The sequence below is a fragment of the Camelus bactrianus genome, chromosome 9, assembly GCF_048773025.1.
Source record: "Camelus bactrianus isolate YW-2024 breed Bactrian camel chromosome 9, ASM4877302v1, whole genome shotgun sequence".
In the NCBI taxonomy this organism is placed as follows: Eukaryota; Metazoa; Chordata; class Mammalia; order Artiodactyla; family Camelidae; genus Camelus; species Camelus bactrianus.
In genome coordinates this window covers 39,541,371-39,568,948 of record NC_133547.1, presented here as the reverse complement: position 1 = coordinate 39,568,948, position 27,578 = coordinate 39,541,371, and the positions used below count along the sequence as shown (strand labels likewise).

The window sequence follows — 27,578 nt, the reverse complement described above, 5'->3', positions numbered from 1 at the left end:
GGGGAGGAGGCCTGCCTGCCACAGCTGCCCTTCTGTTCACTACCTGCTTCCTTCCTTCGCTTTTGGTTGGGCTTTCTACTTTTTCTCTTTATGCATTCTACCTCCACCCCCGCCCAGCAGCACCAGCGAGGGAAGCTAACATTTATTGGCCTCTTACTATGCACTGTGAACTGTTCTAAGCACTTTACATGTGTTAACTCATTTAATTCTCATAAAAGCTCAATTAGGTGGATGCTATTATTATCCTCACTTCGCAGGCAGAGAAACTAAGGCTCAGAGAGATTAAGTCTCCCAGTCTGGTTCCAGGGTTTGTGTTCTCCTCTATTGTCCCCATGCAAACTCTCTATTCAGTTTGTGGACAGATCTGCAAAAAACACAAAACTTGGGAAAAGAAGTAATGTGGACGAGCACAGAGCTGGCTAGCGTATGAGTAGCTGCTTCAGTTCCAGTGGGGAAGAACACTAGATGGCCCAGAGAAGGGAAGTCAGGAGCACCTTTCCATTCCTACCAACCTCTCAACTCAGCCCTCCCTGCCTCTTGAATTCTGCTCCCAGGACAGGACTCAGCCCTGTGGGCTGAGCTGGAATCCTGCCTGCTCTGTGCAACCTCTCCAGCCACACAAGTCCCTCCTGTTCTGGTAGAAAGGATACTTTCCTGCCATTAGCCACATCTTCCAGGGCATGGGCTCTGTGCTGAGGAGGCTGTTTGGGGAGCACTGTTTGGGTGTCGGTGGAGGGGCTAAGCTCATGAGCCACTATCTATCTGAGTCCCCTGACCTCCTGGTCCTTCCAGGGCCCTATCTGCTCTTATTTTCCAGATACCAGGCCCCTCTCCCTCTGGGAGGACAGGGCCCCACACAGAAGCACATGGTGACAATGCTCAGCCCGCACAGAACTAGTTTATTCAGTAGTATGGGGAAATGAAAAAACAAAACACAAAACCCTACCATATTTACAGGAACAATCAAAACTGTACAATCAGATGGTTAGTATCAAGTTAGCATCCAGCATCTTTGTATTTTTTAAGTCAAGTCATCAGTAATAAAAACCAGTGAAGTTTTTAACCTTTTGTAGGAATTACTGAGGGGAGAGGCCAGGGGGGTAATTCATGGCAGAAAAGCCAGAGACCAGCCTTACAAATAAGAAACAGGAACACTTTTTTTCCCCCCTGCCATACCCTCTTTTTCAAGCCACCTGCTCCAGAGGAAAATTGGTGACAAGTCTGGAATACATGCTTAGCATAAATGGTGACTCGAATAGCAGTTGGCAAAACAGGAAGGAGAGAAGAGGTGGGGAGATGACAGCCTGGAGCAAGGGGAAGGGACTCAGGCCCCCTCGCCAGGACTGCTGGGTATACACCCAACCTATAATGGCCACATCAGACCCCCTGGGACTGGGCACAAACCCATCCCAACACAAAAGGCAAATAAATAAAAAATATATATTAACTCTCTCTTCACAGGGAGCTGGGTGGCTAGGGGAGAAAGAGGAATGGGACCTGGTCCTTTGAAGAAGAGAGCCAATTCCAAGAAGGGGTTAAAAATAGAACATATCTCAGGCCACAGCAGGTCAGTGGGGTTTGTCTGGTCTCCGAGGGTGACCTGGACTGGAGGCGGCTCGGGGCAGCCGGGCCACCCCTGTCTGTCCTCTTCCTCCCCATCCCACCCGCACAACAGCAAAGAAGCGCAACTTAACACATGACTGGCCCTCCCCGGTGTGGGTCAGGCAAGGAAATGAAGCACTTTTGGGTCAGCGAACTGAGCAAACACCCAGGCTGCAGCGCACGGCCGGAGCCCAGGGAAAGGAGAGGGGCTGGGGAGGCCCGGCCGCCGCCCAGGGGCACGGGTTCCCCTCAAAACGTGTTCATGCAGCATTTGGGGGTCCAGGGGTGCTGAGTCCTTCTGCCCCCCTCTCCAGACAGGGCTTTTTCAGTTCCTGGGAGGGGTGGCACAGGCCGGGTGAGGGGAGCCCCCGGCCCTGCTGCCCTCACCACACTGAGGCCCGCCCAGTGCAGCCCGCAGGGCTTCACGCCCTGGGTGCGTGTGGCTTCGTCCTTTCCTTTTGGTGATGGCAAACAAGGGGCAGACCCCCCAAAAGTCCCTCTCCTCCCAGAGGCACAGCAGATGGGAAACTGAGGAGAGGCTGGGAAAGCATCCTGGGAGGTCCTATCCTCTTTGGGGAGGGAAAGGGGAATCAGTTTCCAGCGTATAAAAAAAATTAATCCCTGAAGTCATGAAGAGTGGAGATCCTTTTTTAAATTTCTTTTTTTCTCTTTTCTGAAAAACTTTTATCTTGGAGATGTTGGCCCCAGGGGTCCAAAGTGCAGTGAGGGGGATGGTGGGGGAGGGAGTTGGCACTAGATGGCCTTGGGTAGGGTGGGCGCCCCTCCCGGCAAGGCCCAGGCTCCTCAGATGGACGTTTCGTCGCTGCTGCAGGCAGGCGGGGGAGCAGGGGCAGGATAAAGCACAAGACAGGAGCGGGGGCATGAGTGCAGCTGGGGAAGGTAAGGGAGCCTCAGGGTGTAGGAACCACCGGCCCAGGGTTAATGCAGGAAGTTAAAGAAGAGAAATCTGGAGAGGCAGGAGAGGAAAGTGACAGAAAAAGGCAGACAGAGGGTTAGTCGGAGCAGAGGAGACAGAAGCTTCACCAGAAGAAGGAAACAGAAAAGCAACCCCAGTTCCCCACCCTCCCTCACTCTGCCCAATGCTGGGCGGGGCTGACCCCACAGGGCACTGTATTTGTGGGCACGTCGCCTAAAGGGAGCTGGGCCACACTCTGACTGCCGACCAGAGAGGCCTGGGGTGGTCTGGAGGCAGGGCCTCTGCTGGGTTGCACCCTGTCCCGCCCACCCAGCCACACTCACTCGGAGCCGGACGAGTCCTCGTCCACTGTGCCTGCCTTGATGCTCATGGCGATGGGCATGACCCCATTCAGCTGCTCCTGGAGGCTCTGCCGGGGTGGAGGGCGGGGAGGGGGCCCTCCCCGGCTGCCCTCGCTGGCTGAGGAGCCCCGGGAAGACCCTGTGCCCTGCTCCAGGGGTAGCCGTAGGAGGCTGCTCTTCTCGCTGATGGTGGGCAGACATTTCTTCTTGAGGATGCCTGTGGGCCAAAGGGCGGGCACCATGAGGAGCAGGTGGAAGGAGCAGGGGGCTGCCCTAGAGAGCCCTGCCAGCCACAGGGCCAAGGTGAGGTGTGAGGTTGCTCATGGGGAGAGCACAGCTGGGCATTCCCCACTCACCTTTGTGAGGTTGGGCAGAAGGTCCTGGAATGGGGCCCACGGACCCCTCCCGAAGCATGGCATCTCCATTCTCCCTCGGCCGCTCTTCAGAGGCTCCACTGCCACCACCCTCCTTTGCTGTGGTCCCAAAGTCTCCTGGCCAAGGGGCCTTCCCAGGTCCCAGGCCCCCATCTGGTGGAGAAAGGAAGTAGATGAGGCAGACAGCTAAGAGAGTCACTACCCTAGTCTTGCTTCCCAGGAATCCCAGATCCTTTGCCCTCCCACTGCCCTACAAAGCCACAACCCTGCGCTGGCCCACCCTTGGGGGTACTGTGCAGGGGCAGTCTCTCGGCCCCAGGCCCCAGCAGGCTGTCCCAGCCTGGCTCTCCAGGGAAGGCGGCCTCCCCCTCCTCCTCTTCCTCCTCCTCGCTGTCTGACGAGTGGGTAGAGGCATAGGAGCCACTTTGGTCATCTTCCAGGGACAGGTCACTGTCAGAGTCTGTGTCGGGATCTGGGAAGTGGGGGAGAGAGCACAAGCAGCCCATCCGCCTCTGCCCAACCTCAGCAAAAGTTAGGCAGCAGTGCCCCCCACCTTCCCTGGCCGTCAGGAGCTTCCGTCCTCACCATGCTGCTGGTCTTGACCTTCCAGGAATAGGCCACCTGGGTCCCCCAGGCCAGGGGGCCCTTGGCCAGGGTTCAGTGTGGACTCCTCCCTGAGAAGACAAAATATACTGGAAGCGTCAGCCTGGCTCCTTGTCCAGTGTCCCATTCTCTTTCCTGGGTTTTCCTGTTCCCGCCCCAGGTTCCTCACTGCTTCTAGTTCAAGCTGCCACCGTGTCAGCCATGGTGTGTGCTCCACGACCCCTAGCAGTCACTGGTCTGGGTCTAACATGCAGGATGCTCTTCTCCTCTGCCCCACCCTCCCATCGCCAGAGCTCACCTCAGCAGGAAGGGGATGTAGCTGGGCTGACTCTTGCCCGAGCGGCTGGCGCTGTGCACAGAGCCGGCGGAGTCTCCATAGGGCTGGTACAGCCTTCCGTCCGTGAACGGGCTGGGGCAGTTGTAGGACTAGGCAGGGAAGAGAGAGATCAGTGAGCCGGGGAGTAGGATGTGGGGGCCCCAGGCTGGTAAGTGGAAGGGCTGAGAGAATTTCCACTCCCACATGCCCAGGACTGGAAGAGAGAGGCCCCACATCTCTGCTGCCCCCTGACTCAGGGCCTAATAGGGGCCGTAGCTCTGCCATAGCTGTGCCATTCTGCGTGCACCCCCAGCACCCCGGACTCGGCTGCATAAGGATTTGTTGGCAAAAGATGGCACCAGGAATTGTCTCCTGAAAGCATCCTGGGAGACAAAAGATTGACCAAGACACACAAGGGATTCTCAGGTGTGGGGCATTTATGACCTGATTACCTGTCTTGGCCACTTCCTCAACCTTTTTCTTCTAAGCTCCATTCCCATCTCCTCCAAGTCAAAATTCTCCTCCCCACCCCTCTACCCATGTCCCCTTCTCCCCAGGCCACACATACCATTTCACCACCCCTTCCTCCTTCCAGGAAAGGATTCAAGGATGGAGAGAAAGTGGGACAAAAGCACAGAGGACAGGCTCCTTGGGCTTCCTGCCTCTTCCCACTCCCCACAACCCCTCCACCTCCCTGACCCCTGGCTCCCTCACCGAGGTCAGGGTGGACTTGGTGGTCAGAGCAGGGTCAGGGCTGGGCTTGCGGCTGCAGGCAAACTTAAGTGCTTTCCGGACCTCCTTACTAAGCACCACGTAGGAGAGGAAGATGAAGGGGCCCTGAGAGGCAAGAGGCAGCAACTGTCTAAGTGCTTATTAAAGCACCTCACAGCCAAGCTTCCCCTGCCCCCATCTCCATGGGGCTCCCACAGGGCATGGGCCGGGCCAGGTACCTGGATGCAATTGCAAGCAGCAAAGAGGTAGTGGAAGAGGAGGGTGTCACTGTTGACGGACAGCAGTGCCAGCAGCCATGTGGCGCTCAGCAGCAGGAGGACAGCAAAGGAGGGCCGCAGGCCTGAGCTGGGGAGGGGGTGGGCTGTGAGTCTGGCCAAGAGGCCTCCCACGCCGATGCCCGTCCACTGCCCCAGCACCCACACCCCATACTCACACAGGGCCTTTCTTCTCAAAGCCCTGCCGCTGGGCAGCACAGGAGGCCCGGGCCGCCAGGATGTACAGGAAGACACTCATCTAGTAGGGGAGGGGGAGGTGTGAGGGGGATCATCAGGGGACAGACAACTTCTACCCCACCCTATGGGGGCCTCAGCCATTCCTAAAGGGGATCCTGAGGTCACACTCAGCCTGCTCACCTCTAGCCACTTTCTAGCACTTACCGAGACAGCAAAGGCCACGGGGCCAGCGAAACTCCAGATAAGGGTATCATAGATGGAGAGCCAGCAGAAGTCAGGGTTCCCATAGCCCTCGGGGTCCAGGCCCACAGCTAGACCTGGGAGTATGGTGATAGCAGCAGGGGAAGGGGTGGTCAAGGACTTGGGAATCAATCAGGTGGTCAAGTGGGTTCCCAGGGCCAGGTGCAGAGGATGAAGGGTTCTGCCCGCCATCTGTCCACGCGGTCCTCTCCAGGATGGGGGACCCTGCCCCTGGGTAGGGGTCTCAGGAGCTGAGTTAAATTAGAGGGCTGCTCATGGAGAACTTGGCCCCGGACATAGGGGCGTAGGACCTCTGGGCCTGGGATGTGAGTGGGGAGAACGTGGTGGAATGAAGGTGGACCTAGGGCATGGGGATGTCGAACCTCAAGGCCCGGGACAGGGGTTGGGGGTACCTGTGATGAAGGCAGGCACACCCCAGCCCAGCATGTAGTAGAAGCGCATGGGGCCAGCATTGACGTCGCGCACCTCGGTGAGTGCCCGGTACAGGTGCAAGGCCTCCAGGAGAGCCCAGGAAAAGGTGCAGAGGTACAGGAAGTGCAGCAGGATGGCGATGACTGTACAAGCAAACTGAGGGCCAAGGCCACCGTGAGTCAGTGACCAGGGCACACCCAGAGCATGGGTTCTGCTCTCACCAGGCAGGGGAGGAGAGCCTGGGGGTTGGGAGGTGCTTCAGGGCGAGTCTGGGCCAGAGGAAAGTACCTCTAGGGTGCTGGGGAAGTAAGGGGGAGCTAGAGGGGAGGTAACCCTGGGCCAGGAGCATCAGTCCCAGCTGCAGGAGCAGGGACTGAGGGGGCGCTGCGGAGGACTCATCAGGGAGCCTGAGAGGGCTGGGAGCTGAGGAAGCTTTCTGCACCAGGAGGAACATCTTACAGGGAGGTCAGCCTGGTTGATTCCCAGAAGGAAGACCAGCTGAGCCAGTCCCAGGGCGGCAGTCAGGTTCCGTCGGATGCCGTGCTGGTTGGAGCGCAGGGCACGCAGAATAGTGAGGAACAGGAAGGTGAGCAGTAGGGTGGCCAAGGTGACCCCTAAGGCCACGTATGTTAGTGTCTTCAGTGGCAGGATCTCTCCATTCTGCAGGGTGGGTGGCAGAGAGCCAGGGGGATTAGAAAGGGCAGGGCCTGAGCCCCTAGCCCAGTGCTTTGGGCTCCCACCCTCAGCTCTGCGGCTGCCCACTGTGGGTCCAACCTCCCTCCGGGACACGTCCATAAGCACAGCGAAGCTTGTCATGTGGTTGCACTGGCAGCTGACGTGGCTCTCGTTGCGGAAGACAACCTCGCAGCCTCGAGCTGACCAGCCGCCTGTGCCACTGACCCTGCATGAGGGAGGCAGGGTCAGGGGACAAGGAGGGTGGAGTGCCCAGGGGCCTGGGCTCTCCTCCCAAAGCCTTGTGGGTAGGGCAGTGCCGGCTCACAGGATCGAATGGTTCCAGAAGACACAGATGGGCTTGGTCCGCTCCTCTGTCTCCAGCAGCCGGAACTGCACCGTGACTGGCTTGTCCAAAGCACGGGGCAGAAGTTCCTCATCGTCATGGACACTGATGCTCACCACGGGGGTGTTGATGACGGGGCGTTTAGGAACTCTGAAGTGGGGCAGGCACACAGTCACCATGGTAGTCATGTGGCTGGGGGAACCCCCTTATCACCCTGAGATGCCCCCAACCCCGGCCCCTCTCTATGCCTCGCCTGCCCAACCTGCACCCCCACCCATTCCTTGTCTTTCCAGCTGCCCACCTCAGGCTGCGCTTGTCCGGGTCGTAGTTATGGGGCAGCAGCCCAGCCAGGGTGCGGTAGATGATGACACTGGCCACAGCCTCACCCTGGCTCAGCTCCGGGTGCCGCCGCTGACGCCGTGCCAGCTCCTCTGGCTCCTGGGCCTCTCCAGGGCCCGCCGGCCTGACCACAGTGGTTGTTTCTGGGATCGGGACACTGTCCACTCAGCTGGGTCCTGCACAGACGCCCCAACCTGGCCCCTGACCCACCCCTTGGCCCCCACTGACCTCTGAAGACAGACTCAGGCAGAATGACCGTTGTCTCAAGGTCTGGGGGCCGCTCGCCTCGCAGCGCCTCGTAGCGGGGCAGCTTGGCCCCAGCGAAATTCCCCTTGTCCAAGCGAACTACAGAGATAACTAGGAAGAAGTCACAGGTCAGACCCTGGGTGAGGTGGGAAGGCCCCCCAGATGGCCACCCTGGCCAGAAACTGTCTCCACAAAGCCCTCCCCGGCCCGGGCAGCAGCCTCACCGATGTTGGGTGTGACGATGGTGAAGGGGCTCAGGTAGGTGTGCCGCATGTTCTGGGCCAGGGCGCTGGCGTAGGCCTCATAGTGCTGGAGCAGCCAGGCAGTGCCACCCTCCGTCTGCTGGATCAGCTCCCAGTGCCGCTTGTTGGCTGCATCCAGGAGGGCGCTGCCCACCCGCAACAGATTCTGGGAATGGGCAGTCACGGTGGGCTGTGCCCGCAGCCTCACACCTTCTCATCCCCACCACCAGGCCCCAGCCTGTACCTAGACCTGCCCTGGCTTACCTCTGCCCCCACCATGCCCCTCTCTCTAAACCTTTGTCCTCATTAAGAGCTTCCCAGGCCCTGTGTCTGTACCCATAAGGATGTACCAGATGCTGATTCCTCCCCACCCTGGCACAATGGGCAGGGCCTTTGCTCCAAGGAACCTGATCAAACCAGGCCCCAGTACAAACATCATGTTCTGTGGGCACCTTGCTATGAAAGGGACTGGGAAGAGGCACTCTAAATTACCCACGTGATGGGCTGTGGCTCAGGGGGTCTCATGGAGGCCTCATGCCAGCTGGGAACTCCCTAAAGGCAGGGGTGAGGAGTGTCCCCCACTCTGCCACCAGGTTTCCAGGAGCAAGCTCACTCACCATGACCACCACCCCCAGCCCTGCCCACTCCAAGCCCCACCTCGGTGAAGTGCACATCCTGTGTGGCAGAAAGTCCAAAGCCCCGCTGGGCACTCTCGTGGGCCAGTAGCCGTGTGGCCAGCTGGTAGGCCACCTTGACGTCACTGCCGAAGTAGCCAGCCGTGTGCTGGGTAGCGTTGCGCAGAAGCAGGGCCAGCCGCTGGGAGCGCCCTGAGTCCAGGCCTGATTCATTTCGCTGTAGCCGCTCAGCCTGGGATGGAGTCAGATAGGGGGTTAGCACAGGAGGATGGCAGTGAGGTACCCAGAGGGCAGAACTGGAACTCTGGAGTAAAACGGCTCTAGGTGGGGGCCCTGGGAGGCAGGGTTTAGAATTCCAGAGTCCCCTTTCTCAAAGCTGGGGAGGGGGTTAAGTCATACTGGCGGGGGCAGGCAGGGTGAGGGGGGAGCAAGGAGATGGACATGAGAAGCTTCACTTACAAAGCCCTTCAGTTCTGAAAAGGTTACCGATGTGCAGTTGAAGAGGTTTGGGGGGAGCCACCCTCTGTGCTCGTCACAGTGGCGCACAGCAGTCCCTGAGGAAAGGAAGCCAAGAGGGAGAGACACAGGAGGCCTCAGGGAGAGAGACAGGAGACTGCTGAGACCTGGCTGAGTCCTCCTGGGGTCGGCCCCTCATGGACCAGAGACAGGAGACAAGCAGATGAAGGCCTTGCCCTCCTGTACCCCAGGTGAAGATAGGGAGGCATGTGCAGAGAACACCAGAGCCAAAAACTCTGCAACATCAGCCCAAATGAGGGCTACAGAGCACAGGGCATATGGCCTGGAGCCCCCGGACGTGGTGGCCCCTCTCCAGCCACCACCTTGCACTCTCTCCATTCTCTGCTTATGAACTGCTCATCATCAATCCAAGGACCAGCGCCAGCTCCCATCCCAGGGCTGGTCCCCTGGGACAGCACCCTACCTCCCCTACCCTACTCCCTAGACATAACTCCAGTACTAGGTGGTGAGCTGAGGATGGGAACCTGCATGACTCAACTTTGAATCTCTAGTACCCAGCCCTGTGCCAGGCACACTACAGGATTTTCAGCACTTTTCTTAAGAGTCCAGGATATAGGCACCCTTCACCTAGGCAGCGGTGGGAGCAGGGGAACAGTGAGCCAAGGAAGCAAGGAATGTGGAGTCTCCAGGATCTCGAGCCCAGAAAAGTAGGGTCCCAGGATCTGCAGCCAGGGGCTCCCCACCTTCACCCCACTGATGAGAGGCCAAGACCTCAATCTCATTCCAGGCCTCCAGCACCTACCAAAGGAGCCTCTGGGGCAGGGGGCAGCAGCAGGCAGCCCGAAGTGGGTACGGGGCCACCAGATCCCAGCCTCAATGGCCCGTGGGCAGCTGTCGTAATTCACTGCAGGGAAGCACAGACGGTCACTCAGGAGCAGCTGTCCCCCTACAGCTCTGGTCAGGCTCCCCAGCCCACCCTCAGCAGCCACAGGCCTGCAACCAGCCCCTGGCCCTGGCCTCCCCAGGACACTGGGGTCTGGCAAACAGCAGGGAGGGCCACCTATCACAGGAGCCTCACCTTCACAGCCATTGATAGTGACCTCAGCAAAAGGGTTGTCACAGCGATCACACTGGCGCCCAATGACACCTGGCTTGCATGGACACTGGCCGTCCTCAGGGTCACAGACTCGGGACAGAGAGCCTGTTGGGTAGCAGTCACACAAGAGGCAGGTCGGGCTGCCAGGGGGCTGGTAGTGGTTCTCCTGGGAGGGAGGAGGGAGGACGGGGTCACTGGCTCAGGCTCTCTTCCTTGGATGCTCATGGACTCATTCTCTGACCCCAGGTCCCCAGCGCCAGAGTAGTATATTCAAAGTATATAACAATTATTTACTTGGAGTTTAATCCACCAATGGAGCACCAACCAAACAGGACAGGCTGCAAAAAAGCAGGACAGCTGGCCCACTGTCCTGCTGGTTAAGTATAGGTCCTGGGTCCCCCCACACCCTAGACACATGAGAACAACAGCCACTTGCCCACTGTAGTGGAGCCAAGGCACGTTACCCCCAGCTCTCTGCAGGAAGGCTTTCTCCGCTGCCCCACTTAAAAGCCCAGGAGGTACAGAACAGAGGCCCAGGCACCCACTATGGAGGCCTAGGTCGAGACTGTTACCTTGCAGTGGCACTCGCCGCTTGTCTTGTTGCAGTCTGGATCAAAGCCTTTGCTGACGTCACAGTTACATGGGCCGCACGTGGGGTGTCCCCACCAGCCTCGGGGGCAAGGCTGGTCAACCCTGCAGAGAAGGGCCCAGGCAGGAATGAGCTCCCTCTTCCACCCCCATCTGGTGGAGCCATGTGTGGCCCTTCTGACTCTGGCTGTGGCTCAGCCAGGTTCTCAGTGCTCTGAGGGACACACCAGATGTAGGCAGTGGCCACTGGGACCTGCTGCTGCATGCCCTAGTCCACTTACCTAGTTTCACAGTACGGCCCAAGGTAATTTTGGGGACACTCGCAGGTATAGCCATGGGGGGCACTGGGCTTTCGGGTACACGTGGAGTGATGCTCACATGGGTTCAGGTCACATACGTTAGTACAGTTGTCACCATAGTAACCTGGGACCAGAAGGACAGGAGAGGCTTAATCCCAACCCTCCCCTGGCACTTTCCTCACACCTGCCTTCATCCACTTCTTTCTACTCTGAGCATCATACCAGCTGCTATGGCTTTATAGTGCAGGAGGAGAGACTCAGAGAGGCGATGTGATTGGCCCCAGATCACACAGAAGAGCCAGAGTAAGACCCCTGCACTTCCCCTGGATCCCTGGCATACCAGGATCACAGCTGCAGGAATAGCTGTCCCAGTCATCACTGCAATAGCTGTTGGCAGGACATGGGTTCGAGTCACAGGGGTCTGGCAGGCTGCAGCCTGGTTCTACATTGATGCTTTCCCCATGGCTGGGATCCAGACTGCTAACACCTTCAGGCATCTCGCTTACCCGAACACCCTGGGGGGACAGGGGTAGTGTTGGCTCTTTGCAGAGCAGGCCTCCAGGTGCTGGAGATGGGAAGGCAGGGGAGGATACTTACCTGCAAACAGCCCCGGAAGCCGTGGGCCACACCACTGGCCGGCCCAGGCACTCCCCCGACTGTAATGTTGCTCAGGTGCAGCCCATGCAGCCGGGGGCCCAGGTTGCCCTCTGCCCGCTGCTGCCCATAGTCAAAGGACAGAATGGCATGGCCGGGGCCCCCACTGGCTCCCAGTGCCAGCTGTGCATGGTGCCAGTCGCCATCATTGGCCCGGCCTGGCTCCAGCCGGAGAGATGAGGCCTGGAGCCCTGTGCCCTCCACACTCAGCACCACGTGGCCCTCCCGAAGCTGGCACCGGGAGAAAAGAGGGTCAGCAGTCTGCCTTCATCAGCTCTTGTTCCAACCCACTGTTCTCCTTCCTGGACCACCAAACCCATCCTGCTGCCCAGCTGAGGCCAGAGAGGAAAATGTATTTCCCTTGGCCCCAACAGATGGCAGCACTGATCCACCAAACGAACCCAGCTGCCTCTTCATTCAGGGGAAAGACTCCGCCCTGCCATCTCTGACCAACCCTGGCCAGCCTGCCCCCCATCCCTTCCTGCGTTACCTGCAGGGTGATGGTGCTGCGCCCCCTGGTGACAGCCTGCAGCAGGACGCCGTCGGCCTGGCGTGTGCGGAACATAAGGCTGAGGTGCCAGGGTTGGGAGATGGGCAGCGAGAGGCCATGCCAGGCCACCAGGCTGCTGCCCAGGAAGCGCTGCGGATTGGCCATTTCTGGGGAGGCAGATAACAGCAGATGCTGAGGGGTGGAGTGGCCTAGTGCCCCCAGACTACGATGCTCAGCAGCGATGGCTCTATGGGAGTCAGGGCACAGCCTCTCCTGGTGCCCACTCTCCACATCGGCCCTGCCCTCTAGAGCACTTACCTGCCCTGGGCCCGCCCTGCAATGTGCCCAGGCCTGCCCCTGACTGGGCCCTTTGTCTCCCGTGCTACCCTCTTAGGGCTCTGCCCAGACACGCTTTTCCACCCACAGCCCAGCTGAACTGGGCCCTGCCCAGTACCTGCCCCGACCCTGCCAGTGTTCCCAGCACTGTTGATGGCTCCCAGCCCTGGCCTCTGAAAGCTGCCCCTCCTACCCTGGGCACAGCTCTTGCCCCCGAAGCCCAGAGGGCACTCGCAGCTGAACGCATCCCACTGGTTCACACAGGTGCCCCCATTGTGGCAAGTGTTGCTGTCACACACGTTCTTCTTGGCAGGGCAGCCTAGAATGGAGAGGAGGGCGCTCAAGCAGAGGCTCCAAACAGAAAACCTGGGACAGTGGCTGGAGGGGGCTTCAAGACCCCCACATGCAGGTGTCCCCATACCTGTCTGTATTGGGTCCCTGGCCTTGCCCCCACCCCAGCTCCCATACCAGGCACGGTGCCGTTGTTGGCAATGAAGTCAGCCATGTCGACGTGCCGACTGTCCACCTGCAGGTTCCTTATGCAGCCCACAAAGTGCCGGGTGCGGACGGGGAAGCTCTCGGGCAGGTCAGGCACCCCGCCCAGCAGCAGGGGCCCTGTCAGGTCCAGAGACCTTGGGGAGCAAAAATGGTGGCGACATGAGGGAGAGTGGGCACTTCCTGCTCTTCCTTCTCCCCGCGCCCTGCACCAAGCCAGGAGTCCCAGGGGCCCTGCAGAGCAGCCGGGGGAAGGGGAGCCCCAACCTGGAGCTGCTCTCACCTGCCCACCCCTCCCCAGACCACTGCACAAGGCTCAGCTCTAATCCCCCAATCTTGCTCACTCCTGCCCCCCACCCCAGCCCCCACAGAGAGCTGAGCAGCGGCAAAGAGAAGCAAGGGGAGGGAAGGCCCTCATCTGAATTGGTTCCCATTTTAAGGCCCCCAAAGGCCTCCCTTACAACCCTCCCCAGCTGCCTGGCCCCACACTTCACTGCACCCCTAGCCCCCTCCCCTGCTTACTTCTTGCTGCCACCCTGGGTGCCCTGGGCAGCACAGGAGTAGTTGCCCAGCACAGCTCCGAAGCGCAGGGCCACGCCTGTGTCACAGCCATCCACGGTCACCACAGCCACCTTCTGCTCAGATGGGCCCTGTGGGAGCCCTGTCTGGCCCAACAGTGGCTGTCGACAGGGCAGAGCAGAGATGAGAAAGAAGGGGCAGGAGCCACTCAGTTCATGGGCAGGCACGAAGACACCAGCATGCACTGACCACCTTTGTGTACAGCCCTACACACATATATGTGTGTATATACACACACACCACACAGATGTGTGCCCAAATGACCTACATGCTTACTTTCTTCAATGTCCACTTAAGTATGTGCCTGTCTAACAGAACAGGCAGCATCTACACCCCCCAGTGGAATGGGAATGCCCAGCACGGTGGCAAATTCCACCCCTCCCTCCTTCCCTTTCAGCCAGAAGTGCCATGACCAGCCCCCACTGAATACAGTGCCACCCAGGTCTGGGTGAGCACCTGAGCCAAGGACAGAGCCCTCCAACTCCTTGCCCCCTCCCACACCCACCTTATTGTAGTACTTCAGCTGTACCGTGTGCCACTGGCCGTCACTGACCCCTCCGGGCACGAATGGGGACACGGTGGTGGTCGACTCCCCTGGGGAAAGGACCCAGGTGAGCTGGGACACCAGATGAGGGCTGGGAATGGGGAGGGTGTGCTCATGGTTGGGCTGGGCCCAGATCTGGCTGGGAGAGTGTGTGACTTGGGGTCAAGGACCGAGAGACTTGGAGCCTCTAGGAGATGGGCAAGGACATGGGGCCACTGGGATCACCTGCAGAGAAGGTGAGCTGGACCTGCTCCTGGATCACCTCGAGGGCCACAAAGTCATGCTTCTCGTTGAAGCGCCCGTTGTATAACAGCAGCCCGTCGCGCTCCTTGGTGGCAAACCTGAGCAGGAGTAGGGGTGGGGGCAGAGAATGGGGCACCCACCTGGATGCCAGCACCCCAGCCACCTAACTAGCCCTGATTCTACTCAGAACCCTCCAGAGGGCTGACTCTTTGGCCAAGGCTATGGGACATGTGGCTAGAGTGTGAAAGATGAGCCCAAACCAGGACCAGGACCTTGGCATCCTGGTTCCCACCCTTGAGGGTGTGGGGTGGGAGAAGCGATGGGTGGCCCTGGTGTGTGAGGGAGGCCTGCTGGCAAAGTATGCACACAAATCCAAGTGCAGACCTGGCTCTGCCAACAACCAGCTCTGAGCACTTTTGCTGCCTGACTTCCCCCCTTGCCCACAGAACAGGAAGCGCCCAGGCTCCCCCGGGCCCCCAGCCCCACGCCCAGGCACTCACGAGAGGGCCAGGGTGAAGTGGAAGCGCTGGCGCAGGCCCCGGAAGGTGATGAAGGAACGGGCAGGGAAGCTGCGCGTGGTCACCTGGCAGAAGGGCTTTTCGAAGTCTCCGGACGGGCAGTCGCACTTGAAGCCGCCCACCAGCAGGTTGACACAGGTGCCCCCATTCTTGCAGACACCCGGGGTGCAACGACCTGAGCGGGCACTCACCTCGCAGTGCTCACCTGGGCAAGAGGTAAATCAGGTGAGCACCAAGTGCCTGGGGAGGAGGAGGAGGGGAACTGGGACTCCTTCCCACCCAGTGATCCTTCCATGGTCTCCTGTGACCCCCATAATACTCCCAAATTCTCCCAGGCACCCCCACTTCCCCTCGTATGCTCATCTTCTCTGAGGTCCATGAAACCCCCGCCCACTGGACCATTCTCACCACAATCCCATGTACCTCTCTCCTGCAAGTTCCATGAAGCCCCCAGTTCCTTCCATACCACTGTTTGGGCCTCAAGAGCAAAGCCTACGAGGTCACTGATCATAACGCCCAAGCCCTAGTAGCCTTCGGTGCCAGGGCTACCAAGCAAGCTTGGGGGTGTTCTGGCCCCTGCAGGGGTGAGTACACATGGAAGGAAAGGCCTGCAGTATAGCACGAGGGCTGGTGCCAACCCCCCAGCCCACTGGTGCTTTTGTCCCTGTCAGGCGCCAAGATCTGTTTCTCTCCCTAGGGATGAGACCAGGCTTCCACTTGGATTTGTCAGAGTTATGCGGAGGTATAGGCGGGAAGCTGGGGACTCTCCAGGAATGGGGCAGCCCTGGCGCCCAGACTGAGGCCCTCTGTGCACTTGGAAGATGCTGCGAGAGTAGGGAACCAAGCCCTGAGCATAGACCAGGATTCAATGGAGGAGCTGCAAATTCCAAAGTCAGATGGAAAAATCCACCCCTTTCTCTCCCACCCCATTCCCAGATTCTAGAGATAGGTTCTCAGCTCCAGTGCCTAGTGACTGGCTCTCGTTTCCATGGAAACTGTTGTTCGCCTACTCTAAGCACCCCCCCACCCCATCCTCCTGGACAAAGACTTCCTCCCCTCCCCCAAGCCCACCCCTCTGTTCCCCCCACCCACAGTAGCAGCTGAGAGGAGTCAAGTCTGGCAAGTTCTGGGCAGGAAGATGCAGGAGGGAAGGTGGTGCGGCCTGCCTACCACTGCTGGCAGAGCCAGTGGGCATGGCTCTGGAGGAGAGGGAGCCAGACCTAAGGCATCTGGGAAGGAAAGGCTCATAGAGGAGAGAAGGGGATGTCATGAGTAGAAATGGGAACCTGTAGGGAGGAGTCAGGAGCACAAAGCAAGGGCAGTGAGCATCCAGAAAGAGGCTGGGGACAAGATGTGTAAAGACCCCAGTGGCCTTCAGTGCAAGGGCTACCAAGCAAGCTTAGGGGTGTTCTGGCCCCTGTGGCGGTGGGTATGCAGGGAGGAAACAGGCCAACAGGGAGGTCTTTTAGTCAGGACCCTGTTTTACACACCTGGGCAAGGGTGGGACTATGATGCTCGGGGTCACACAGGTGAAATGATCTTCTGAAACCCCTACCCCAACACCCAAACCTCTCCAGTTTCCCCAGCTCTTTTGTATCTTCCCTTTAATACCTGGGAAGAAAAGCACTCGTTGCAACTCAGAAGAGTAAATCACTCAGTAGTAGGGAGAGATTAGGTACTAGGCCCAGCCTCTAATCAAGCTGTGAGATGAGACCAGGAACAAGTCACCTGACCTCAGCCTTCTTTTAAATCACAGCCAACATAATACTTCCTACAGGCCAGCTCTTTATACATATTAAATTAATTAAGTTAATCCTCACAACCACTTTATGATGTAAGTAGAGTCATTATCTTCATTTAAAAATACTAAGGCACAGAGAGGTTAAGTAATTTGCCCAAGGTCACACAGCTACTATTGTCAAAGCTGGGATACAAATGCAAGCAAGTTGGCTCTAGAACTCCGTTACACTGCCTAGTGGGGAGAAGGCTTCCCTCTCTGACTTTCCCATTTGGTGGCTGTGAAAGAGCAAGGGGGGACTTGTGAATGGCCAGTGCACCCTGTACCTTACCCTAGAAAGGAATGAGGCCACCCCTGTTCTTAGCCCGATTGTGCTGGCACCGCAGCTAGTCCTCCAGGGCCACCCCCAGGGGTCCCTCTCCCTAGGTGAGGGCTCACCCGTGTAGCCCTCGCGGCAGAGGCAGGTGTAGCCGCCCTCACGGCTTCGGCAGCGCCCATGGGGGCCACAGGGCCGCGAGTAGCAGAGGTCCACCTCGGTCTCACAGTAGTCGCCCGTGAAGCCGGGCGGGCAGCGGCAGCGCAGTCCCCCGACGGGGTGGATGGGCCGGAAGAGCACGGAGGAGGAGGCGATGAAGGGCGCGGAGGAATCGAAGCGCAGCACCGACACGCAGCGCATGTAGTTCTCACATGGCTCTCGCAGGCAGATGTTGTCGTCAAAGGGCAGCACGCGCTGTGCGGAGATGGCCGTCAGCAGGCTGCGGTTGAGATACAGGCGCTCCTGCAGGTCCTCGGAGGGCAGGAAGGGCGGCCCGCCCCCGGGCCCCGGCGGCTGGCCCACCGACAGGCTCACGTTGAGGATGTGCCCGCCGGGGGCGTCGGTGTCCCGCTGCACGTTGAAGACCACCACGTGGTCTGGCGGTGTGGCCAGCGTGGCAGCCACCGCCTGAATGAAGAGACCCAGGAGGGGCGACAGGAAACGCTCCGGCGACATGTCCTCCAGGCGCAGCGTGATGCTGTGCGTGAGCATCTCATCCGTGATTATGGTGACGCGCAGTGCGCACTGGGCAGTCACACTGTGCACGCCGTCTGCGGAGAGGCCAGACGGTCAGGACCGGGGAGGACAGAGGTGCCAAGCCAGAGACCGGGCCCTGGGTAGGAGCACTGGGAGAAGGGAGCAAGTGCCGGCTGAAATCCAGCCTGCAGACTCCTGCACTGCCCAGTTGCCAACAAGGGGTCCCCTTTTCTAATTGGCATAAAGGTGCCCTCGGAAGTTATGCGTATGTCAGGTGAGTCACTCCTTGAGGGATTAGCCCCCACTGGCACTTAAGAGGACTAATTTTCAGAAGTTTTCTTTGCATATTTTCCAGAAACCCTCTGCTGTGAAGCAAGGGCACATCAACAATATTTAGTTGAATTTTAAAACAAGAACAATAGCAAGTAGTGAATATATTATTTTAATTTCTGTGCACCTTGCCTTGCCCAAGCCCTGGGGCCTGCTCCCTTATACCAGGCTCAATGCTTCCCTGAACAAGAATCCTGTTTTATCTTTGTCTTAACCTCTCTACAGGGCCCAGAGCACCACGACAGAATCACAAATATAATCCTCCTGCCCCCTCACAGCCTCTGTGTCCCAGCACTACCATAACAGTGACCCTGGCTGTGTTCTCCCTCCCCCACTGCAGCAGAGAGCGGAGGTGAACTGGGTCAGTGGGCCACCCAGTCCCCCTCCCACTGGGCCCCATGGCTGCTTGGGCGCAGGCCCGCTATCCCCATGGCAACGCCCCACACAAAGCATTCTTCCCGCCTAATTCTAGACTGCTGAGGGTAGCCTGGGGGGCCCCTGCCCCAAGAAATCCAGCTGAGCCACCCTACTGGTGGCAGCACCACCCACTTCCCTGATGCTATGGGGTTCTAGGGACCAGAGACGGAAGGCCCTGGGCAGCTCTCCACCCTGAGCCCCACACGGAGCCCTGCTGGGCTGACCACTCCTCTAGCCCCAGGGCCTCCAGCTACTCATCGCCCACTTGGCTCACTGCATTACACCCAAGTGCCTGGCACACCCCCAGGCCACACACTCATAAGCAGCTAAGTACTAACACTCTGGTGTCTCACTCCACCCACACACCCTAAGTCCAGAAATACCATGCACACCTGAATGCACAAATACATGGCGATGGATTTTACTTAGCTCAAAATGAAAGCTGGGGGCCAAGGGGAGGGGGAAATGGCTTGGCAGGGCTATAAGGGATATTCATGTTTTTTATTTACTACAAGGTGTACACATAGTAGCTGTTCGGTAAATACTAAGATGTTCATGAGAATCTATTCGGTCTCCATAATGAAGAAATGGTCTTTAAAACACAGCAAAAGAGGCCTAAGTAGCTATTAAAAGGACATGCTAGCAGGAGTAGGGCAGGAGTTGGTGTTTCTGGGGTGGGGTGGGAGTAGGGGAGGGATCTGGGAATAGATTCTACTTCTATGTCATACCGACTTGAGATGGCTAACTACCCTGGTGGCTTAGTTGAGCCCAGGGGCAAGGGATGCTAAAGCCAGACACCCATCTCAGCCATGTCCTCGGCCCACTGCCCACTTGCTCTCCAGCCTCATTGCTTGAGAATGCCAAGGCCCGCCTGCTCTCACCAGCAAGCCTGCCTGTCATCACCCACTTCTGCTCCTCCTACTCTTGACTTGCAGCTACTGAACAGGCTGTTCCTTCCTACCTGGCCTACCAAGACACCAGCCCACAGTCCTCCTAGTTTTCTAACCCGCCCTAAAACTCACCTGTGCCAGGAAGCCTGCCCAGATTTATGACCTCAGGCTCTATTTTTCTCCCTCTCAGACCCCCCTGCACTTAGGTATGGAGCTGGCACAGGGCTCTTGTGTACCTGGTGCCAGTGATTCCTTGGTGGGATAGTCCCTCCAAGCAGAAAGCAGCCCAGGAGTCCACACAAAGTACTCTCAACTGATCAGGGAGAGGAGGGAGCAGTCAGGGCCAATGAGCAAGAAAACCTCACCACCACTCAGCCCTGGGAACAGGCACTCCTCCCTATGGCCCCAAGCCCCGCCTGTACCCCTCGCCCAGTGTGTCTCTGTTGCTTCCCATCTGGTCCACCATCTGTGGCCACCCCCTCTGCTATTGTCCCCCATCCCAGCAGTCAACCTACTGCTCTCTCCTTCCTCTTTGTTCCTCTCCCCTGCCTTGACCTGGGTCACCCCTCAGGTACAAAGACAACGGTAGGAACAGGGATGGGGAGGTGCTCTGCCTGAGCCATCTTCCTGGACAGAAAATGGTTGGGATGGACCCTGACCCCAGGAAACACCACCTGTGTCCAGAGCCCAGCCAGCCACACCTGGAAAAGTGCCAAGTCCCAGACTGTAGCAGAATCAGACTCCAAGCCTCTCTCCCCCTGGCAGATGTGCCAATGGAAGGTGTAGGCCTGGAGGGGGTCTGCCCCTCTGCGGGCTGACCAAGCCAAGGACAGGCACTCCTGTGAGTCCTGGCAGAGTAAGAAAGAGGCAGGGAGAATTCAGGCTTCAGGAGAGCTATCCAGCCCAAGCTGGGGCAGCTGCAGCCACAGGGAACAAGAAAGGGGGAAATCAGAGAGGCATAAACAGGGAGCCCAAACAGGGAAGACAAAGACCCAGGAAAAGAGCCAGCAGCGGAGAAAGTGGGAAAGGAGGAGAGTCACACAGGAGATGTGGAAAGCGCAGTGGACGGGGCAGTGCAGAAGGGCCCCTAAGGGCAGAAGCAGGAAAGAAAGAAGAGACAAAGAACAAGAGAAAGAAAACAAAGGGGCAGTGGGAGTCGATCCCCCTCACCCCAGCCTCCCTGAACTTTGGGGTTGCCGTGGTGACTGCCTCCAAGGGTCAGGGCCGAGGGGAGAGGGTGGGGCTAGTGCTGGAGGGCTAGCCAAGGCCTCCCCCTCTATTCTAGGGGAGTCGAGGTCTGGGGCTCTGTCCTGGTAGGAGCAGAAAAGCGGGGCGGGGCCTCCTCTGCCCCATCCCTCACCTAGGGAGGACTTGAGAGTGGACAGGCAGGAAAGGCGCTTCCTCCACCCCTTCCCACTGCCTCCCGGCACAGAGAAGGCCACGAGATACGAGATACAGGAGCTCCAGCTCCCACTTTCTCCTCCTGAAGGCGAACTGAAGCTTCAAGAGGCACAGAGCCTTGTCCATGACCTCTAAAAGATCACTTGCCCTGGTTCCGAGAGGCCACCTGAGGAGTAGGGCAGGGGAGGCATCTGTCCAGGAAGGACCACAAATGGGGAGGGGGCTGAAGCCATGCCCTGTGTCTTGCACTCCTCTCACTCCCCTCCTAGCACAGACTCCTGGAATGGGAGTGAAGCCCTCCAGGTTCTACTTTTTCTCCCCACCTTGATGTGTCTGGAGTGGGGGGTACCCTGACCCACCCATCCCCAGAGTGCAGCTAACAATGAGCCCCTCAAGAGGGTCCCAGTTGTTCCCCAGCTTGGGGAAGGGGCTCAGCAACCTGGGGCTGGCCCCCTCCTGCTGCTGCTGCCGACTCCCTGTAGCCAACAGAAAAGACAGATTGTCGCCCCCACCCCAACTCTCCTCCCCAGCCCTTCCGTCCAGGGAGTCTGCAGGCTGAGCGCTTGGCCAAGCAGCTGGAATGCTCAGCCTGGGTCCCAGCCAGGCTCCCACGGCCCGGAATTCTGTTCTCTCACCACTGGATCAGGGGGCTCTGCCCTCAGGAGCCACCAGTCTCCTGGCTTATAGTGGTCCCCACACCCCATCCCCTGAGCACAGGCTCTCATGGCCCTCAGGGAAGGTCTGGAGTCTAAGAACAGCCCATGGGGACCCAGGAAGCCTCAGCCTGCCCCTGGCTTCACTGCAGCCCCTCCCCCAAGCCGGACCCCAAACCACAACCTCTGACAGTGGGGTCTGTTTGGACAGAGACAATAAGCTCTGGCCTCACTTCCTGTGGGAGCTCTGAAGGGGGAGCCAGGCCAGGCTCTTTCTGCCTGGAGGGAAAAGAATGTACTAGACAAAGTCCCCCTCAGCCGGTCTGTGGCTCAGCCGGGAGCCAGAAGGGGCCCTACTGCAGGGTCCTGACCCCGCAGCGGCAACCCTGTGCCCCCGTAGCCTCAGCTCTGTCAGAAGGCCGTATGAGATCACAGGGGTACCCTGTCGGGGGGTGTGCAGGGGTGCTGAGCGGGCCAGCTCGCCTCTCTGGGCCACAGTCCTCTCCATCCCTCTCCCAACTCTCCCGGACCCTAGTCTTCCACGCGCCTTTTTTCACAATTCTTGGCAGCCATAGTGAGGGCAGCCTCACAACACTTCCCCCACCACGTCACAGGCTGGTAGGCAGGGGGCAGCCAACCGAAGCAGCCCAGCCTGGCCTGGGGCGGTGGGCTGGCCAGCACAGCTACCAGGATTCCTAGGGCTCCTTCCCAAGCTGCCTCCTGCCGCTTAACCGCTGGGCCACGTACCGTATCGGGTAGAGAGGCGGGTCAGCACATTCTCCCTGGACGGCTGCCCAGGCTCTCCCCCAAGGGTCACCTCCACCCCCCAATCAGCGGGGCCCTTCCTTACCTGACACCAGCACGCTCATGATGGCCTCCAGAGGTCGGTTGTTGTCCAGTGCCCGACTCAGCCTCAGCTCGCCGGTGGAGGCATTGAGCAGGACCAGGCTGAGCTCATTCCCCCGCTCAAAGCTGTAAGTCAGGCTGTCAGAGATGTCAGGGTCATGGGCAGGCACCCGGCCGATGGCACCCCCGGGGAAGCTGCTAGAACGGTTGGTGACATAGTTGTTGAAAAGAATCTCAAAGTTGCCCAGCACCGGTGGGTTGTCATTGCGGTCAAGCAGGCGGACATGTACTGTAGCCCGGCTCACCAGGGGAGCTGACGTGGCCTGGATGACCAGGATGTATTCAGGCCGGTCCTCATAATCCAAGTCCACCAGGGCAGTCAGCTCCCCAGAGAATATGTCCAGCTGGAAGACCTCAGGGATGTTGCCCTCCACGATCTGGTACATGATCTGGGCATTGGTGCCTTCGTCAGGGTCAGTGGCTGTGACTCGGGCCACAGCCAGCCCAATGGGGCTGTTTTCTTCCACAAACACATCAAACTCATCCTGCTCAAAGACAGGTGGATTGTCGTTCACATCCAACACAGTGACCGTCACTTCCGTGGGTGTGCGGGCTGGAGGCATCCCCTTGTCCACTGCATATGCCCGCAAGATGTACTGGGCCACATTTTCACGATCCAGCCTCCGCAGTGTTCGCACAATGCCTGATGTAGACTCTACAATAAAGTCACCATCTCCATCATCGCCCCCTTGGAAGGTGTAGAAGACCCTGCCATTAAGGCCAGAGTCACGGTCAGTGGCTGAGATCTGCAGGACGCTGGTGAAGGGGGGCACATCCTCATAGACGCTGCCCTGGTAGGAATCCCGCAGGAACTGAGGAGCATTGTCATTCACATCATTCACCAGGATCTCCAGGTAGGTGGTGTCAGACTTCTGGGGAATGCCATTGTCCCGGGCAGTAATGGCCAGGGTGTAGGACACCTGGTCCTCGTAGTCCAGCTCAGCCTGGGTAGTGACAGCCCCCGTGTCTGCATCAATGCGGAACTGGGGGATGCTGTCCTCCATAAAGTAGGTGATGCGGGCATTCTCACCTGTGTCCTCATCTGTGGCACTAATTAGCACCACCGTAGTGCCTGCTGGACGGTCCTCGTTAACATTAACTGTGTAGTGGGAGCTCTGAAATACAGGACGATGGGTATTGGCGTCGGTGACGTTTACCACCACTTGTGCTGTGTCCTGTCGTGTGCCATCGGAAGCAGTGACGGCCAGCACATACTGCCGTTCAAGTTTATAGTCCAGCGGCAGGGCAAGGGACACCAGCCCACCACCACTCTGGCTGGTGATGGAGAAGCGGTTTCGGGTGTTGCCGCTGGTGATCTGGTAGGTGATGACACTGTGGGCATCACGGTCTACGGCCGACACTGTCACCACGCTGGTGCCCACAGCTGCGTCCTCATTGAGCCGCACTGTGTACTCTGGTTGGGTAAAAGTCGGGTTGTTGTCATTGACATCCAAGATGGTCACACTGACACTGGCTGAGGCAGTGAGTGCTGGGGTGCCATGGTCTCGGGCTTCTACTCCAAAGCTATAGAAATCAACCTCCTCCCGGTCCAGCTCAGCAGCCACAGAGATCCAGCCTGTGCCGTTGTTGATGGTGAAGGGGAAGTCAGGCCCAACCCCGGCAAGGCGGTATTCCAGGCGGGCATTGTCACCAGCATCAGCATCAATGGCCTGGACATGGAGAACCAGGTAGCCTAAGGGGACACTCTCAAGGACAGTAGCCTGGAAGGGGGTACTGACGAAGATGGGGGCATTGTCATTGATGTCCAGAACCTGCACTGTCACCAGGCCGGAGACGTTGGAGAGAGGGGGGCGGCCGCCATCCTGGGCCCGAACCCTTAGGGTATATTCCTTGGTCGTTTCGTAGTCAAGAGGGCTCACCACGTCCAGAGCCCCAGTCTGGGCATCTAAGTAAAACTGTCCCCGAGCGTTGCCACTCATGATGCTGTAATGCACCAAGGCGTTGCTGCCCTTGTCTCTATCCGAGGCTGTGACCCGAAGTACCGGGGCTCCCGGGGTCACATCCTCCCTCACCTGGACCACATACCGCTTCTCACTGAACTGGGGGGCATTGTCATTATCATCCTCCACAGACAGGAAAACAGCAGCTGTAGCGCTCCGTGGACCGGGATCCCGACCCTGGTCACTTGCTTCCACCGTCAACTGGTAGGACTCCACCTCTTCCCGATCTACCGGCCCACGGGTTCGGATTACCCCAGAGCGAGGGTCAATCTCAAAGACTTCAGAGGGGCTGCCCCCAGGCCCTTCCAGCAGGCGGTACAGAATATTGGCATTGGGAGGGGCATCACCATCTGTGGCTCTGACAGTGAGAACCTCATAGCCAACCTCCAGGTTCTCCCTAAGGCTCTCCTTGTACTCCTGTTGCTCAAAAACAGGGTCGTGATCATTGGTGTCGGTCACCAAGATGGTGAGTGTGGCCAGGGCACTGCGTCGGGGCATGCCATGATCCTGTGCTGTGACCCTGAAGACATGGGTGCTCTTGGTCTCACGATCCAGCTCCTCGGCTGTGGTTACTGCACCAGTGATTGGGTCCAGGGAGAAGAAATGGTTGGAGCGGCTATCGAAGAGGGCATCCATGGTGTACTCAAGCCGACCTGCCTCACCCTCATCAGGGTCGATGGCTCGCAGAGATGCCACAGGTGTACCAGCTGGCTGGTTCTCGGGCACTGTGGCCTGGTAGCTGGGGGGCTGGAACTGAGGGGCTGTATTCACATTCCTTTTCCGACGCCCACCCACGGGCTCTTCTGCTGAGCTTCCCCCTGCCCTGAACCCTGGGGTCTGCACCAGCTTACAGGACTGACATCTCAGCCGTGGGGCCTTTAAGCACAGGTGCTCATGGGGCAGGGTAAGCTTGCCCTGTGGGGAAAGGTGGCCTCCAATGCCTAGGAGACGACAGCTCCAGGGGCAGTCTTCAGGGGCTGGCGGCAGGGGTATGTGGGCCTCGGATTCTGGACACCAGACCCTCAGACCATCGTGATGGGGCACGAGATGGCCAGTCAGTTCGGTCCCCGCATCCCTGCAGCGGCTGGTATAGAGCCAGAGGTTCGAGGATGAGGCTGGACAGAGCCAACCCACGGGGGAGCAGGCCCCCGAGGAGCCGCGTCCCCCGAGCCCCAGGGAACGACAGGGTCCCACTTGGTCTCCTAGTAGCGGCGGCGGCGGCAGCAGCAGCAGTAGCAGCAGCGGCGGCAGCGGCGTTGGAAGAGGGGCGCGGGCCGCCGGGCTCCGCATCTCTCCCTGTTCCCGGCCAGCCGGGTCAACGGCGGCGGCGGCTCCTCCTCCCGCTCCTGCCGGCCCCGCCGCGCCTCATGCCCAGGCCGGGGCGCCAGTCCCCGGGGGCCACTCGTGCGCCTCGCGGGGCCTGCTCCTTGATGCCTCAGCCGGGCCGGGCGCTGCGCTCTCGGACGCGCCCGGGGTCCCACCGGTCCCCGAAGCGGGCCAGGGCCCGGGTCACCCCGACCACCACAGGCTGCGCCGCGCTTCCACTCACACACCCGCCTCTCGCCACCTGCGCCCGCGGGCCCCTCGCGCCCTTGGCCCTGCTGGCCCCGCGATCTCCGAAGTGCCCCTCGCCCCCCGCGAGATAGCCCACCTGTGCCCGCAGAGCTGCGCACCGAGACCCCGGCCTGGCCCCGGACGCCACCGACGGTCCCGCGCCGCCCGCTCGTGCCCCGCGTCCCCGCCGCCGCTGCTGCTGTCGCCGCGGCCCCGGGCCCAGCCCCACGCTCTCTCGCCTCGGCGGGCGGGCAAGCTCTGCAGAGCGGCGGCTCATTACCATAGACCTGCTCGCGCCGCTGCCGCCTTAAAGTGGCGACGCCAGCCGCACCAAAGGAGGTGGGCCCCACCCAGCGCCCTCCTCCGCACCTCCTCCGCAGTGCTCTAGAATTCGCGCTGTCCAGACCCCAGCTTCCTCATCCCAGTTCCATCCTAGGCCTGCCGCTGGGCCGGTGCCAGATCCCTACAACAATCTAGAGAGGAATTAACGATCAGAAGCCAGTCAGCGAGCGCTAATAATGATGGCACTACCCTAAGTATGCTTAGAGAGTTTCAAAACATTTTGAAGGGCTTTCAGAGGCCAAGAGCACACCGCACACCATCCAAAAAGGCTGCATGCTGCTAGCTGCTGCTAAGAGTCCTTGTTGCTGTCCACCCTGACCAGTCTAGGACAGGCCAAGCTAAAATGGCCCTGCTTAACTGTATGAAGCCTCCCTCATATCCCAGAGAGACACCTCGTTTCCTTGGGAACACACAGTGAGGTCCTGATCCCCCCTCCCCAACAAGGATCTAATCAGGCTGCCTCTTGGGGTTTAGCTGCAGAATGCAGTGCAGAATGACCCCAGCCTCAACCTGGATACCACCTGGCCTTTTCTCAGGGAGGTTAGTTGGGAGTGTCAGAGCAAAAGTCAGCTAATATACGCAGGTTCTGAGACCCAGAGAGGGTGAAACTTGTACAGCGTCACCAGGCTGGCTAGGGGTGGAGCCAGCTTTTAACAAGGCTTCCCAGGTCCTAGATCAGTGGTTTTCACTGCCCCAAAGGGCTTCCTGTCTCCCCTCTCTTGTCCTATTTCTTCTTCCCCATCCATGTCCAGCTGGCGAACCCTTCAGCTTTGTGACAGCAAACACCCTTGCTGGGTCAACAGGGCTCCGGAACCTCTTCACAGCGCAGGGCTAGACCTGCCACTTGAAGGGGTGCGGGAGATCCCAGGAGTTCTGGGGGGAGGTCCAGGTGAGGAAGCTGGACCTTGAAGAAGAGCCAGGCAAGGGAGATGAAGGGTGAGCCAAAGGGGCTTCCCTCTCTCATACCCCAGCAGGGGTGGGGGAGGGTGGGCCTAGGGCCAACTGTGTGAGCAGCAAGGGGCAGGGGTGGGTGGTATGAGGGCTGGCCTAGGGAGGAAACCAGGGCTTTTTTAGTCCCTGGCCACCAGCCTCTAGCTGTGTGACTTCGGTCAAATGCTTGTGCCTCAGTTTCCTTTTGTAAAATGAGGGGATTGAATAAACTCAATAATTTCAAAATTTTATTGAATGGTAGAATCCTTTTTTGAAATGATCTCTAAAGTAGAAGCCCAGGCTATAAACCAGATAAAAGCAGTGCTGCCGGGTTGAAGTGAGAGTCAGGGTCTTGCCACATCCCTGCTGCTCCCCAGCCAGGAAATCTCTGGGCCACCCTGTGGAGTTTGAGGGTCTGGAGGAACCCAGTTTGAAAAGCACTGAGTAGGCGCTCCCTTCCAACACTGCACTCTGGTCACAGCAGTGTCACTCTCACTGGGTCACAGCAGAGGAACTGTGTATCCCCTCTCAGGGACCCCAGGCCCAAGGAACTTCTGTGTGATCACAAGGTGATGCCAAGAAACAGAAATCAGCTTTCCTCTTTCTCCCCAGGGCC

General features: G+C 59.0%; 1 protein-coding gene across 3 annotated transcripts; it reads right to left on the bottom strand.

Annotated features, from left to right (window-relative positions):
- Window positions 1–879: 879 nt before the first annotated feature.
- CELSR2 (cadherin EGF LAG seven-pass G-type receptor 2) lies at window positions 880–26,007 on the bottom strand. 3 transcript variants are annotated; one of them, XM_074370098.1, is made up of 35 exons: window positions 25,788–25,960; window positions 22,120–25,220; window positions 17,005–17,652; window positions 14,811–15,033; window positions 14,293–14,408; window positions 14,029–14,117; window positions 13,467–13,624; window positions 12,918–13,081; window positions 12,643–12,768; window positions 12,114–12,280; window positions 11,567–11,854; window positions 11,310–11,484; window positions 10,952–11,093; window positions 10,655–10,775; window positions 10,065–10,248; window positions 9,789–9,890; window positions 8,969–9,063; window positions 8,532–8,741; window positions 7,857–8,040; window positions 7,615–7,743; window positions 7,349–7,529; window positions 7,030–7,197; window positions 6,804–6,930; window positions 6,489–6,689; window positions 6,011–6,185; window positions 5,562–5,674; window positions 5,339–5,418; window positions 5,124–5,250; window positions 4,888–5,010; window positions 4,156–4,283; window positions 3,840–3,928; window positions 3,535–3,726; window positions 3,237–3,407; window positions 2,863–3,097; window positions 880–2,428 (listed from the first exon to the last, which is right to left on the bottom strand). In XM_074370098.1, the coding sequence occupies exons 2-35, from the start codon at window positions 24,770–24,772 to the stop codon at window positions 2,407–2,409; spliced, it is 8,106 nt and encodes a 2,701-aa protein (XP_074226199.1). In that variant the 5' UTR covers window positions 24,773–25,220; window positions 25,788–25,960; the 3' UTR covers window positions 880–2,406. The 3 variants fall into 3 exon arrangements, with proteins under 3 accessions (XP_074226199.1, XP_074226198.1, XP_074226197.1); XM_074370097.1 differs by having other exon boundaries at window positions 880–2,569; window positions 22,120–26,007; XM_074370096.1 differs by having other exon boundaries at window positions 22,120–26,007.
- Window positions 26,008–27,578: the final 1,571 nt, after the last annotated feature.

Excerpts from the sequence above, each read along its gene's own strand:
- CELSR2 (XM_074370097.1), bottom strand. The coding sequence starts at position 25,426 with ATGCGGAGCCCGGCGGCCCGCGCCCCTCTTCCAACGCCGCTGCCGCCG. Across the intron at positions 17,653-22,119 it reads CATGAGCGTGCTGGTGTCAG|ACGGCGTGCACAGTGTGACT; the intron begins GTAAGGAAGGGC and ends GCCTCTCCGCAG. Across the intron at positions 5,011-5,123 it reads CTGCTTGCAATTGCATCCAG|GGCCCCTTCATCTTCCTCTC; the intron begins GTACCTGGCCCG and ends CTTGCCTCTCAG.